This window comes from Pleurodeles waltl, chromosome 10 (assembly GCF_031143425.1).
Source record: "Pleurodeles waltl isolate 20211129_DDA chromosome 10, aPleWal1.hap1.20221129, whole genome shotgun sequence".
NCBI classification, from domain to species: domain Eukaryota; kingdom Metazoa; phylum Chordata; class Amphibia; order Caudata; family Salamandridae; genus Pleurodeles; species Pleurodeles waltl.
The window spans coordinates 132,499,791-132,514,827 of NC_090449.1; the positions used below are offsets into that span (position 1 = coordinate 132,499,791).

The window sequence follows — 15,037 nt, forward strand, 5'->3', positions numbered from 1 at the left end:
ATCTCATTGTACATAGGTAAGTCTTGGGAGTTAATCCCAGCTTTTGCACCTGATTAAATCATGTGATCCTTTGCAAATCGCTCCTTGTACCACAGGTCCCTAACATTCCAAAATTGTGATCACATAAGAAGAGGCCAAATGCTTGTAGCAAGCTCTATATGAATAGTAGACTTGAACATATTTGAAATGGCAATTGCATTGGTGATGAAATAATTTATTTTACCTTTCTATCTTTCCACTGCGTTCTTGTTTCATTAAGAAGCCCCTTCTAAGCCTACTTTACCCACTGTGTAACCCTCACTCTCTGCAGTGTATGCCCTTACCTGACGACAGAACGTTTAAGCTTAGCATTTGTGCCTGCATAAGCACTGACTGATCCTCTCCAGGCTGCCTATCAGTGCTTAATTTGTGCTTGTTGTTTCCGGTACTGAGCACTGGCACTTATTTTTGAGGGCCGGGCTTATTCTTCTGCCTCAAGCATTTGCTGCAAACAAAAGACACATCTGGGAAAGACGGAGGAAGGGAAAAACAAAAAAGCGTCACGAAGGGAGAAAGTAGAAAGCTGCTAGAGTGAGCTGAAGGGGCAGGGAGTGGCTTTATATGGATTGAAGAGGCCTGCAATGGCTTCAGGATTACGCCACCTCAGTATTCCGTGTTCACGCATTTAATTGCAGCAGCCGCGTGTTTAAGAGGAGGGCTTTGGTCACCGGCACCTTTTTATTTACAAATTAAGCACTGCTGCCTACTGTAATTGTAAATACAACATCATGTGTGCCTCTGACAGCAAAGTTTCCTAGTGACCCTCTTCAGTAATTTCTACTGGGACTCTAGAGTCTAAAGAACACATGCAAAGTTGAGATAGTTCTGAGAATCTGTGGATGGGTTGTAACCCCCATCCCCATGACTGTATCATTGTAACACAAGTCTTTTCTGCTTTGCTGCTGGATTCAGTGAGTTTACAGATATGCATTTTTTGTTCCACAGGATATTTGATGGGAGGACGCCGGTTCTCGCTGTCATGGACCCCGCACTACTGAAAAGCATCCTCGTGAAAGATTGCTACACCCACTTCACAAACAGGCGGGTAGGTTTCCAAACATGTTTAAATCTAAATTCAAGAACGGATTCAGACGAAAGGACTGTTTATTGTCATGTTTGCAGTCACAATCTTCGTTTTAGTCTTCTAGTTTAACATATCTGTGCTGTGAGAGAGAGGGTGAAAGGTGCAGGGTGACTTGCAAACCCAACATCTCCAAGACACTTCGAAAATGCCGAAGCTGTATGAAAATAGGACTGTACTTGGGCGGATGCTAAAGTGGCATGCCTGCATTATACTGTCACTAACGTTTCATGGCACATATAAAGGCGACTTGAAAGGAAGTGGCACCCGGCAAAATGATGTCCCCCTCTCCGGTATGTGGTGAGGGGCTCCTGAGGCTCGCATATTTCACAGAAATGAATAGATCGTAGGTTTAATCGTAATCCCCTGGAGCCCTGCATTACTCTCAGGCTGGGAAATGCTGCCTGAATGGAAAATATAAGCTCTAACACTCACAGCAGCACCACCAGTCTCTTGACTATCTTTGGTGCCCATTTTAAACTGCGGCTGCCTTGCAGGAAATAAGGGCCAGATGTAGGTAGGTCCGATTTAGCGAATCGGAAATTGCGAGTCGGTGCGACTCGCAATTTCCGATTCGCAAAATCGGATTCAGAACGGTGTCTCAGACACCGTCTGCGAGTCGCTATGGGGTCGCAAAGACCCACCTGATTAATATTAATGAGGTGGGTCACATTTTGCGAGCCCGTGCACTCACAGGGATGGTGGCCTGCTGAAGACAGCAGACCTCCATGTCTGTGACTGCTTTTTAAATAAAGCATTTTTTTTGTTTATTTTGCAGCCCGTTTTCCTTAAAGGAAAACGAGTTGCAAAATAAAAAAAATAACGAAACCATTTGGTTTCGGTTTTTCAGAGTAGGCAGTGGTCCATTGGACCACTGCCAGCTCTGAAAAACCCTTTTTGGCAACATTGACAAAGGGGAAGGGGTCCCATGGGGACCCCTTCCCTTTTGGCGTATGGGTTACCACCAGTGTGACACAGTGTGCATTCGCAGTCACAAAGCAATTTAGCATAGCGATGCGAGTCGCAAATAGGAAGGGGACACCCCTTCCTATTTGCGAGTCGCATTCACAATTTGCGAGTCGGTTCTGACTCACAAATTGTGAATGAGCATCGCAATGGGCATTTTGCATGGCGCAAACTGGGATTTTCGCAGTTTGCACCATGCAAAATGCTTGCTACATCTGGCCCTAAGCCCCATATTCTGCACACGTGCAAACAAAGGAGTAAAGCATGTACCATTTAGGAACACAACCTTGAGGTCATTTCCATTACTCCAAAGATCCAACACAACTTCATTCAAGGGGAATCAATCATTCCAGCCTTCCTTCTCGTAATTCCTATTTGCAAAAAAAACCAGAGGGGCGTAAGCTCCTCATTAAAAAATCAAGCAATATTTCATGGCTTGGTTATTAAGGTTCTATTTAGCTTATTTTTATTTTGTTACAGCAGCGCTTTAGCGCCTGATGCTGAATCTAGGGATAGCTGAGACTCAGGAGTTGATAATACATTGCAATGTCCAAAATATTCTTTGCGATCTCCCCCAAGGGATTCTAACGAGTGCTCCACATTTTTAGTGATAGTTGCTAAGGCTTCTGCATTTCGGTTGGAAGCTTCTGCAATTGGAGTGGTAACTGTGTTACTGAGATCAGTGGTTACTTTGAATGGCCACCATTGGTTCTCATTGGTGGGTCTGTCTATATTCGGACAACTTATTTTCTTTCAATTACCCACCAAATTTTGAGTAAGATTGGTAATGTACAAAGATTTTCTACCATCGGGGGCTTGTGCGTTTAGAATTTGAGTGCGAAGTAACGAGTTTATTTAAACTGATTTCTAAGTTACAGATTTTGTTGTTTAAACTACTGATATAGGTGGTTAAAGATTGTAACTCGTCCACCAGATGCTCCAATTTCTACAACTGCTTTTTGAATGTGTTCTTTGCAGCTGGCGTTATTATGTTGCCACACAATGATTTAGAAGTGTTTGAGGAGAGCCCCAGAACACCTCTTTCACCTTGCTGTGAATAGTCCGCCTCCTCTGATAATCTGGCATCAGACTCACTCAGAGCAAAACTTTCTGCACTGTTTAAATATGTCCTCCCCTACAGTGGGGTGTGTCCAAGGATCTACACTTGAAGACATTTTTATTATTGGGTATTTCGTCCAAGTACTCTTTACTGTAATGAATTTGCGTAATCGTTTCAACAATGCTTGGTTGTGGCCCTGACTGAGGCATGTCACCAATTTGAATGGTTAGTATTATAGACGTTGTCACAATTGAATGTTTCTCTAATTCACTGCATTTTAGTCTGTTAAAATAGTGTTTAATGGATAGTGGCTCTGTTTTCTCTGGTGGCTGATAACCACTACCTATACTGGGCTTGGGTAGATTCATGATGTCCCCAGTGATTTTAATGGGAGGGGAGCTGACCTCAGTGTAAAAGGCTTGTTTCGTTAATCCCTCCCAGACGTGAGTACGGCCATGGTTCTCCCAGCCAAACACTTCCTCCTTTAGCCATTCTCCCTCCCCTGCCCTTAATCATCAGGAGAGACTTCGTTGAAGGCTAACATGGGCACAGATTATTACAGTCAACATACATGGTTCATAAAACATCACAGCTTGTTTTCATACATACATTCCATTATGCAACTGCCCCTTTATCAACATTTATCCTGCCTGATTGTTGCCAGTGCTGGCTGTTCAGCCTTTGATTTTTGGCCCCTGCTGCAAGTGTCCAGCTCCTGATGGCAGCTAGGCTACTCTTGCTACCAACCCCTACGTAGGTGGCCCTCAGTCTGTGCCCAGGCTGCAAGCGCGTGCCCACCCGACGCTTACGCCCTTTTTGTCCATGCCTCCTCCCTGTGCCCCTGCCATGAGTCATCCCAAGGACACTGTAAGATTGGTTCTCCTTCTCAGGCTGCTTACTTTCTGACTGGCTTTTGTGCTTTGCTCCATCATCCTGGCCACAATTTAACGACTGCCAGCAGCTCCCCCTTTTCTGCCCTCAAGAGAAACCTAGTTGTTCTAAGGCACCCATTATATTGAGCAAAATACATATCCATGCCTATCCCTCTCAAGTGAACACCGTTGTCTGTATAGTACCTTGGAGTCCTAAAATTGATGAACCCATGTCTCACAAAGCCACAGGCATTGGCCTTGCATACCTTTGCCATGGATATGTTTAATTTTTGCCTAGATCTTTTGACTGCCCCATGATCCCTTGCCCCTCTCCAGACTGGCCTAGCTATCACCTCGGACCACAAAACGTCTGACGGGCACAGCAGCCCGTGAGCCTGGATACCATAGTCCCCAACAGGTCCTTACTCTCGAAGCAAGTCCACTCATTGCCCCCTAGATGTTTTAGCACAGCGTCTGGTTTCTCTTCCTGAAGTAATGCACTCTGAATGAAGGGCAGCAGCTGGGCCCATGTCACTTCTAGTTGTCCCTGCCATGTCACTGCTGTGTTACACAACCACATTTCTTTGTAATACTTCCTATCCATTGCACACCGATGCATGTGTGATAAAAGAGTGACCCAGGATGCATAACGGAGGACTTGTTGTGAAAGAAACAAGACTCAGTGGACTGTGGCTGTATATACCCCTTGAAAGCCCCAGAAGCTCATCTACCCAGTCTCTTTACCTCTTCTTCACAGAGCCCGCTGGCTGTCGCTGTCATGGCTGTTCCTATGCAAAATGAGTGGGACCCGAATTGGTTTGGGGGGAGACCTGTCTTCCCAGGGCCAACCTCAGCACTGCAACGAACTGGAAGCATCTTAAGTATGAACCGTCTGCATGTCTGAAATTGGTTGACCTTCTATTCCTTGCTTAAAGCATTCCTGCATATTGCACACTGGGCAGCACTCACTGTCCTCTAGGCAGTAGAGGCAAGAGAATTTCCCCTTTACCGCTTGGTCTGTCTTTGATCTTCTCAGGTGAATAATCATGTAGCTGCCCCCTAGGTGCACATCCTCCCCCTGGAAGCACACCACCCCTGCATTCATTTTGGAGGGGTGGGGCAACAAGCTCACTAATGCAGTACACTCCAATAAATGCCAGCGCAAATGCTGTTAAACAATACTGTTTCATGCCTCGGTCTGTAAACCTGGCTGATCCTTGCGAACTTTAATGCAAAAAAACAATAGGCCACCTCTTGTCTACACTTTTCCCCTGCATCCTCTCCTATCCTTTAATGGCTGCTCTTCAATAAAATGAGCTGGCTGGGTCGCTGCCCGTGGTTAATTTCGCATAGTAAGATGAGCCTGTACCCAGAACTTGGTCTTTTCATCTGTGAATGCCCAATGGATAAAACCCAGGATATTCTTATTATTTACTCTGTCCTTCCCTGTGGCACCGGTCACGCTTTGGAAGACCTCCAAAGCACTTACAGTAATTTGCTGCCATTCTGGGGGTCAGTGCATTGTCCACCAGCATCTTCAGGTCGGGTCTGCAATTTCCCAAAAGTGCTAGGGTATCTGTGTCATGTGTTGGTCTGTGTGCAGCGCCAGCTGTCTGAACCTCTGCCATTGAAAATGAGAAAGTCCGTCAGCTACTGAATTGTCACAGCCTGGTATATGTCTGGACCTCACTGTTATGTTCGTTTTTAGTTGGCAACCAACCAGCTGCCTCAACAGCCTTATCAATTCCGGGTACCGTGCTGTTCCTAAATTCAGGACCTGTACCACTGCATGGTTGTCTGACCACAGTGTAATCTGGCTGCTGGCTAATCTGTCCCCCAATATGGTGAAGGTGAACAGGATTAGAAGTAGCTCCAGCACTGTTATGTTTTTAGATATGCTTCTTCTGTGCCAAGCTTCCAGCCAGTGTTCTGCTGCCAAGCCGATCCAATTATTGGACTGAAGCCTTTACCTCCTGCAGCATGGGTAAATAATTCCAGATGAACTGGAGGCTCGGAAAAGGGGCTTGCTATCCTACCTAGGTCAACTTCTATCCTCACTTTCTGCTCTCCTACTGTCGAGTTGACCCTGACTGATTTTAGGTTCTGACAAGTGTGAGGGGTCTGACTGCCCTGGTAAAGGTTGATGAAGCCAACGCTAAAATCCTCCACTATCATCTGGCCTTCTCCTTCATTGGGGTACCTGTTCAATAACCTTGTGATCAAGACTGTATGTATTGGAGTTGGAAAGGGTGATGCTGGTTCTCAAATACCCCCACCCCATGATCCTGTGTTACATTGTTATTTTTTGCTGCCATTAGCCTTGGCCTCCCCTGCTTCTCTCTTGCAGTCCACTACAGGGTGGGTACCCTCACAATTGCTGCAGATGTGTCTGAATCTGCAGGCTTGCCCTCATTTGCATTCATCTTTCTCGGACTTCTAACATGTTGGGTTCTGCTTTTTTTCCCAGTGCCCCTCCTGGTTGGGTTCTTTGCTTGCCCCCTTGTTGGAAACCCTTCAGTTTTCCTTTTTCTCCAGTCGTGCAAAAGCTATGCTCCTTTGTGTTCACTCCCTCCCTAGCTGCCACCACATAGTTGGTGAAGCCTCCTACGTCCTGATGATCCCATTCAGTGACTGGCCATGTCTCAATTTTTTCCCTGAACCCTTTGTCGTAGTGCAGCCACGTGTCACCCTCATATTTTAGTATTTCGTGCACTTTCTGTTCATTTAGGAACAGTGTTGCTGAGCTCTCTGGTAATCTCTCCACACTTGCCAGGGTCCTAAATGTTCTCAGCCAGCTCTCAATGGATCCTTCGACCCTTGGTCTGCACCTGTCCCTCCTTTCTTCCTCTTACTTATCATGTGTAGTCAGGTCTAAAGAGAGAGAAAATGGCAATGAACATCCTTGCGCCATATTCTTTCTTTCACTGCTAATGGTATTAGGCTGGCCAGACCTGCCTCTTTCATTGTCAAGTGGGGGTTCCCAGGAGGGCCTAAAATATTCTCTGGCTGGCTTTACCAATCCTGTTCCACCCGTTGTGGAGTCGGTCTCTTTTTGTGAGGCACTGCTACTCGTTGCTGCTTGCTGAAGGTCGCTGGCCCCTTCTCTGTTCTCTCCTTGCCCAATTGCCAGGTTTCCCTGCCTTTGAGGGGAGCGTCCTCCTTGCTTTTGTTTGGGTCCACTCCCGCCTGTCAACCTGGGTCTCCGTCTTCATGCCACTTGTTGGTTGTCCTGAGGTCCCACCGCCACTGTTTGGCCCTGCCACAGGTTCTTGCCCGGCCAGAAAAAAGGAGGGTAACTGGATGAGAGGTGGGACCCGGTACACTTCCACAGCCACCAAGGAGTGCCCATATTTGGTCGTAGGGGCTGCGCTTGCTAGGGCCATGCCACCGTTCTCTTTTACCAAGGTCCTCCCAGTTTCGCGTGGGCCTAATCCTGTCACTGTGCATTACTAGCTCGCATTGCTGATTGGAGTTCAAAACCCCAACCTGCGTCCCAAAGTTGCCTATGCCCACACTAACCCCCTGTTGTGCTGCACAGGCACCATCTGCTTTGTTCCCCCCTCCCAATGCCATGTGCTTGCTGCTCTTCGTCCAAGTCCCTTCATGGCAGCAGCTGCCTGTGGGCCAGCTCCAGCAGCTGCTGCCATATAAGCTCTAGGTGCCGCATGCTGCTCCTCATCATATTCCCCCTCGCTTTCATCAGAGTAGTTTCTTCCATCGTCTGATGGGGAAGTGAGGTCCCTCCTTTTTTGGGCCCTGCTGTAGAGTAACCCTGCTCTGGCGGATCCCATCTTTCTTGGGCTCCGGGCTCCACATGGTCCCAGACCCTGCATTGACCTTGCCATTCTGGCTGCAGTCCCCCTGCTGTTGGGTCTTGTAGGCAAGGTGCAGGTCTCCCTGGTACATCCCCGCTTGGCCCCCTTTCCATTTCCTTGGTGCTCCTGTGCCCATGGCCTCCTTCACCTGCTGGGTGACCCATTATTTGCCCTGCCGTGCATGAGTTGCCTTGCCTTTTCAAGCATCACCTGCAAATCCTCTTCTCAGTCGAAGTCAGTGTTGCTGGATGTTACGGGTCACCTAGATCACTGATCCTTGGCTCCAACCACCTCCAGCATGTCCCTGAAGCGAGCAGGCTTCTTTTTCTCCTTGCTCTGCCTGGAGTTGTGTCCTCCTTCCATCAGTGCAGCTGGTGTTCTCTAGTTGTCTGTGTGTGCTGCTCTCTTGCCATTAAGATAGGGTGTTGATTGTGCCTGATTCCCCTTCTTTGTGTACTGGGCTTTCTCCTTAATACAGGGCTTGGAACGGCTGCAACTTTGCTGCTTTAGGCCTAGCGAGCCGACCTCACTGTGCTCGGGATATGCCTTTTCCTGGCCTCTTCGCCACACCGCCTCTCTCCCACGCACTGGCTTCACGGTGAAGCTCTGCCACCTTACGTTCACCACCCTGGCTTCTGAGTCCAACACTGTGCCAAGCAAGGAAAGCCACTGAGTTCTCCGCTGTCCAGCTTCCTTGCGTTTCTCCCCTTGTTCCACTCCAGCTTTCGGGGTTAACAATGCATCGGCCAGCAAAGTCCTTGTCCTCCGCTGTTCTGTCCACCCAGTGAAGTCCTTACTCCTCACTGCTCTTCCGGAGGTCGTCTTGAAGACCCAATGCACCTGCCGAGCAGCGATGTCCTCCCGCGACGAGGTTCAATTCACATAAAAAACAAAGGGGTCAGCTTGTTTCAGGGGGGCACAACACCCACCTTTTGACCATTCTTGCCTCACGCTGATGCCACTCCTCATTGGCGGGTTCAAACCACGCCAGTCAATTACTTTTGCGGGCTTGGAGGTTTGGTTTTCCTGGTGGCTCACCATCGGTAAGTGTTTTATTTGTGGCCCCCATCTGGTCCGCTTTACGTCCCGCTCACACCATTTCTCAATCTCATACTATTACAAAGCATTAAAAATACTTATTCAATTGCTAATAAATATGTGAGCATGCTGAATTGTGCTCTGTTTGTTTCTGGCAACGAGTCTCCTTCAGCTAAAATAAGGTCTTTCATAATAGGACATTAGCATGGTATAAGAAGAGGTTATGATGTTAGACCTCTTGAATCCAGGTCAAACAATCAGGCAGTAATGAAAGTGTTTTGAAAACAACCACTCAGGCCCTCTGAAGCTAAATAGATGACCAAATTTCACTCACACCTCCTTTCCTTTCCTGTGTTACTGCCTTATCTAATCGCTGGTGAAATCCGAGATCCGAGACGTGGGCAGAAATGAGCAGTTGAATTTTTATGTGGTGGCTGGGTTGCTGCAGCACCCAAGGCACCAGGTGCCCTAATGACCATGGTGTCCTGACCGTGGGACACATGTATGGCCCCATGAAGTCACTAGAGTGACAATCTGCTGCATGCTCTGGACCATGTCTCCCCATGGGGTACAAGCCCAATTTAGCTGCTCGAATCAAAGGGGTGCCTTTCCTCGAGGCTGAACGCTAACCTGGCAGCCCACAGACAACACCAATGCACCCAGTTCTATCAGAGCTGGGGCTCTGCTGAGACAAGAACCAGGATATCTTCCCTGGTGACAGTGTGCGTTACAATTTCACATAACATACCACTAGCCATTTGCGGCTCGCAGCTCCTAAAAGAGGCGGGCGTGGTGTGACAGGGAGGGGAAGGGGGGACAGGGGGCGGTGGGAGCAGTGGGAGCGGGGGGTCAGAATACATTAAATTATTATTATTTTTTTAAATAAAAACTTACCTTAACTCACTGCACGCCGCTCCTGCGTTGCAGGCTGCAGGCACAGGCCCCCAGCCAGCCTTACGCCAATCCTGATGCTGCTCAGAGACGCTTCAGGATTGGCTGGGAGCACCCAGCCAGGGCGCTCCCAGGCAGACTTGGAGCCTGTGCAGGCTCTCTCCAGCCAGGTAACACAGTTGCTGGGCTTGAGATAGCCTACTGCGCATGTGTGTTTGGCCGGCCCAAGACGGCCGGCCAAACACCCATGCGCTCTGAGGGAGAGTGCTGAGCACTCTCCCTCAGTGCACTGCACCCCCATGGCCCGCCCCTTTCAGAACAGAAGGATAATAATAAACATAGTTTATTATCCTTTTGTTCTGAAAGGTTTGCAGCTTCTGCTGCTGGTGGGGGTGTGACGCTCCTCCGCCCATATGGAGGGGCCGCCCCTGACTAGAGCTCATATTGGCGTCATGCAGCATAGATGTGTGGTGTAGAACATTGCGTGTCAACGAGTCAGGTCAGAGGGACCAAGCACTGCTCCTGATTAAATATATGTGGAGTTAAGTAGAGTGAATTTACCGCTGTCAACATTGGTTTACCTTCAATATACTGCATCAGTCGAAATTCGTCTAGCAGGATATTTTGGATACAATATTATTTGAGAGTAACACTTTTTGCGACTTCATAACCCCTGTTCCTTGCATGCTTGCAGAGGTAATGTGGCTAACCACCTAATGACACTTTTCTTACTCCTGTTTTTTTATCATAATGCTTTATTAGATTATATTCATTTTTAGACCGTTGGCTTCAACGGACCCTTTGAAGACGGAATGACTGTTGCTAAAGATGACGAATGGAAGAGGATTCGTACAGTGGTATCACCAACGTTCACCAGTGGAAGACTAAAAGAGGTAAAAGGGTAAATTCAGAATTTCCCAAATATGATTCCCTGCTGAAAATGTGGTTATTTCCACAAGGACCAGCCTTCTGAACATATTAACTGAGAGTCCGAAGTATTGTGGTAGAAAAAGTAAGCCCATGCATATGTTTGTTGCACTCTTCTCCCTGTGTGTGATGTGATCTATGAAAATCTACATTATTTCACCATAAATTAACATTCTATATAGTAAGAATAATGTGAAAGCATGCACTTTGATAATTAAAGAAGGTATTTACATAATTTGAAAGCATTTAGGGACAGATATACGACCTTTTGTTTTGCGACTCCCAATTTGCAATCCGTTTGCTAATCACAAATTGCGAGTCATAAAACAAAATGTACAACAGTGTTAACCACACTGTTAGCTATTCCCAAATAAGTCACAAGGGACCTACCTCATGAATATTCATGAGGCAGGTCACAATTTGCGAACCATTTAAGAATGGCTGCACTCACAGGGATGGTGAGGTTCAGCTGTGGGTTCAGCCTGTGGGTTCAGCTTACCACCATTTCTGTGACTGCTTGACTGCTTTTAAAAGAAGCAGTTTTTTTAAAGGAAAATGGGATGTATTTCAAAAATGAAAATTATAAGTTTTCTTTTCATTTTTTGAGAGTAGGCAGTGATCCGTGGGACCACAGCTTGCTCTGAAAAAACATTGTCGCTAACATTCACAAAGGGGAATAGGCCCCCTGGGGACCCCTCCCATTTGCAAATGGTTTAACACCAATTTCGCATTTGCGGTCGCAAAATGATCATACATCCCCCTGCGAGCCGCAATTAGGAAGGGATGCTTTTGGAATTCCCCCTTCCTAACTGCTAGTTGCAATCCCTATTTTGTGAGTCAGTAATTCGATACCTACTTGCAAAATAGGGATGGTATATTGTACAAGGCCATTTTGCAGTCACAAATGGTGATTGTCACCCGCAAAAGTGCGTCATACATTTGGCCTTTCGTGAACTTTTGTGCACCCTGTGCCCACCAGTGATGAGCCTCAAGCTGGGGGCAAGCTGTACAGCTGGGTGACTGGTGGCAGGCTGATAATTGTCTTTGGACCCATGTGCATTTGCCATCATACACATGCCAAGCGTGTACGTATGCTCAATATGAGTATGGATGGGGCAGTCTTGGCCCTCCTGTTCCATCACCTCCCAACAATATGGAAAGGAAACATTATTTAAATTCAGATCAGTGTTTCTCTTTTATTAATCAATTTAAAGGCAACTATGACTGATTGTAATGGCTGTATTCTTTGTAAAACATCCACACCTGACTGGACATTGAGTACGGGGTATCTCGGTTTGGTAGTACATTGCTTCAGGTAGTTTTCTGCATTGCGAATCATGGATTTTAGGTTCAGTGTTGTTTGCCTGAACGGTTCTTGGTCTGTAAAAGAGTCTTGAAAGCCCACCTCAGTGTCTTGTGGGTTCAAGATATTGTGTTGAAAAGACTGTAAGGAGCCGTTCTGCAACTCATATAATGAAAACACATACGTTGCTGCCTTTGGTTTCATGATAGCACCAAATCTGTCAGGGTGCAACTTGTCCTGAAATCCGTCTCATGGGGTGAGCCAATGACTAGGATTGGGAGTGGGGTAGTACCGATATGGACTTTGGTGCTCCATATCTGCAGTGTCATTATTTCTATTAGATTAACTTCAATGGCAGAGGCTAAAGCATTCTTTTAAGAATAACAGACAAATATTGTAGTTTCAAAGATTTATATAATGAACCAGTAGGCAAGATACATACAACCTGCCACAAGTCAATTTAAGTACCAAAATTTATAAATCATAAGTACAAAGTATTCAATGCACTTCTAAGTGACATAGATTCTCCTTTTAAAGTTAGAAAAAGGGGTCTCCCACACAGAAAATCACATGATTTACTTTGCAGACAGTGCGCATTCCGAGGGTGCTCGTGTGGTAAGATATTGGACTCATCTCGAGGCTTAAAGGGGCGTGGCCAGGTGGCTGATGTAGTAGGTCGGGGAACCTCGGAGCTCCGAGGAGCCGACCCTCATCTGCCCACCCTGCAGATGTAAGGCCCTCCACTGGGACCTCATCCACTCTATAAGTTCTGTGGGGGCTCTAGGAGGTGACAGACTGGCGCAGGGAGTTCCAAGGCAGGGCCAGGTGAAGAGGCCTGCTGAAGGCCCGGAGTGCCACAAGGGCTCCAAAGATGGCAGCCACCTTCCCTCAGCGGTCATCTTATGGCAAAGAGAGTCTGGAAGAGAGTGGGAGGATCCCTGGAGGCATTTGCGCTGGAGCAGGAGTACTGAGCAAAGGGGGAGGTGTTTCCCCCCAACCCGCTTGAAAAGAGTGTAGAACAGAGACTGGGGGAGGGGGAGGAGTGGGAGAGGGGACGTGCCTGGCTGGCTGTTGGGCCTTGATAACCGCTGGAGGAACGGTGCGCCAGATCTTGGATCCTAATGTCTAATGAGTGACAGGAAAATCACCTTAGACCCCTCAAGAGCCCTCATGGGTGGAATGAGAAAAGTAAAGAGCCTCCTGCTAAAGAGGACTTGGGCCCTGGCCTCTGGGGACACAGGCCTGTAGGTAAAGAAAGAAGGATACGTAGGACATGCATAGCATGGAAAGAACATTTGCTAAAAGAGTGGAAGTAGCTGTGCCGTGGAGCCACTGATGTGACTAGGCGGGAATGCCTACAGGAAACAGAAGACCGCTTCACTTTAGCGCAACAAGACCTGCTGGGCCCCACAAACATGGTGAAACCTGGTAAAAAGCAAGATGCAATGGCAGGAGACCAGATGAGGGTGTCCCAGACCTCTGAAATGGACACACAGGATTGCCACCCAGATCTAGGGAAAACACACCCCAACCCCATGCTTCAAGATGTGCTACAGGCAATTGTGGCCTCCCGAGAAGCCTTGGAGCTGAAGATAGACGCTATGAGCGCGGAGCTGGGCTTTTACATGACCTGGTGGAAAGAATGTCCGCGACAGAAAGGAAACTTTCGGAGACGTCCGTGGTGGTGACTGAGGCCAGTAATATGCTGAATGAGGTGGAACATCGATTGAAAGTCCTGGAGGCTAGGGCAGAAGACGCTGAAAATATAGCCCGATGCAATAACATCTGAGTGGTGTGCCTTCAGGAAACGGTGGAGGAGAATGAAATAGTGGGATATCTGGAAACCTGGATTGCTCAGGAGGTAGTCCCAGAGGGTCTGTCCTAATTTTTTGCTTTTGAAAGGGCTCATTCAGTACCGGCCAGGGTGCCTCCTCTGGGGGCACTGCCACAAATGATAGTAGCAAAACTTCTACACTTTGGAGATCGGAATCTTATTCTTCGGCGAGCCCATCAGACTGGCAACCTAATGACTGAGAACCATAAAGTGCTTATTTTCCCAGACTTTTACAAAGAAGTGTAGCGCCAACGGTTGGCCTTTGTCACAGTAAAAAAGAAACTACGAGAACTTGCAGTGGCATATTCTATGTAGTTTCCAGCCCGACTCCGAGTGGTCATGCTGACAGGGACGCAGTTCTTCCTTACTCCTCAGGTCCTGGGTGGAATGTCAGCCTGGACCAGGCTCTAGTTGGGAACTCCACACTGGGAAAAGAAAATGCCTTGCATGATCCCCAAGGAGGGGACATCGTCGGTGGAGGGATCCCCCACGTCAGCAGAGGCACAACGGGAAAGGATGAATGTGGCTGAGGGAGTGGCCTCCATCAGCAGGAAGATGCCCGGTGAGTGAACACCACTTCCGTCAAAAGCTATAGCAAGCGCAGACTCAGACAGTGAGGGCTTACCAGTGGCGACTCCCCACCTCTGCTGACGATCTGCTGTGATATGATAAGTTATCTATGAAAAGTCAATGAAGTACCTACTAGTGGGGTGCCTACTCAGTAAGCATAATCCTAAAGGATGGGGGCAGATTCCTCTAATTTGTAACACATGTTCCTGTTCTGGAGGGATTCAGATTGCTGCATGCACAATGTTGATTGAAATTGGGTGGGGGCTGGGCTCCTTGAGGGCCGGCTGTAGCTTGGTTATCTCCCAGAAACTTTTAAACTGAAATAGAACTGTTGATTAATTTGACGTTTGGATGGGTGGAATGCTTCCTCCTGTCCTGGGGCATGGGAGTTGAGTTGTTAGTTTTTCAGTCTTAGTTGGGGATGTTGGGCATCACCGCTGGTTTGGGAATGGTCAGTAGTCTATGTTGGGATGATATGGGAAACGCTGCGCAACCCCCTATTAAATGAGGGGAAGAACGTCTACCTCCTGATCTAAATGACATATAACTCATGGAGCACAAACAAAGTTATAAGATAATATCTTGGAATGACAGGCACATACATACATTATCCAAGTGATCTAAGGTTTTCACATATTTGC

General features: G+C 47.5%; 1 protein-coding gene across 1 annotated transcript in view; it reads left to right on the top strand.

Annotated features, from left to right (window-relative positions):
• Window positions 1-15,037, top strand: part of LOC138261215 (cytochrome P450 3A21-like) — a 425,990-nt gene that overhangs the window by 192,310 nt on the left and 218,643 nt on the right. Inside the window, exons 4-5 of the mRNA XM_069209968.1 lie at window positions 985-1,084; window positions 10,542-10,655. Of these exons, the coding sequence (XP_069066069.1) occupies window positions 985-1,084; window positions 10,542-10,655 (214 nt within the window). The remainder of the gene's footprint in view (window positions 1-984; window positions 1,085-10,541; window positions 10,656-15,037) is intronic.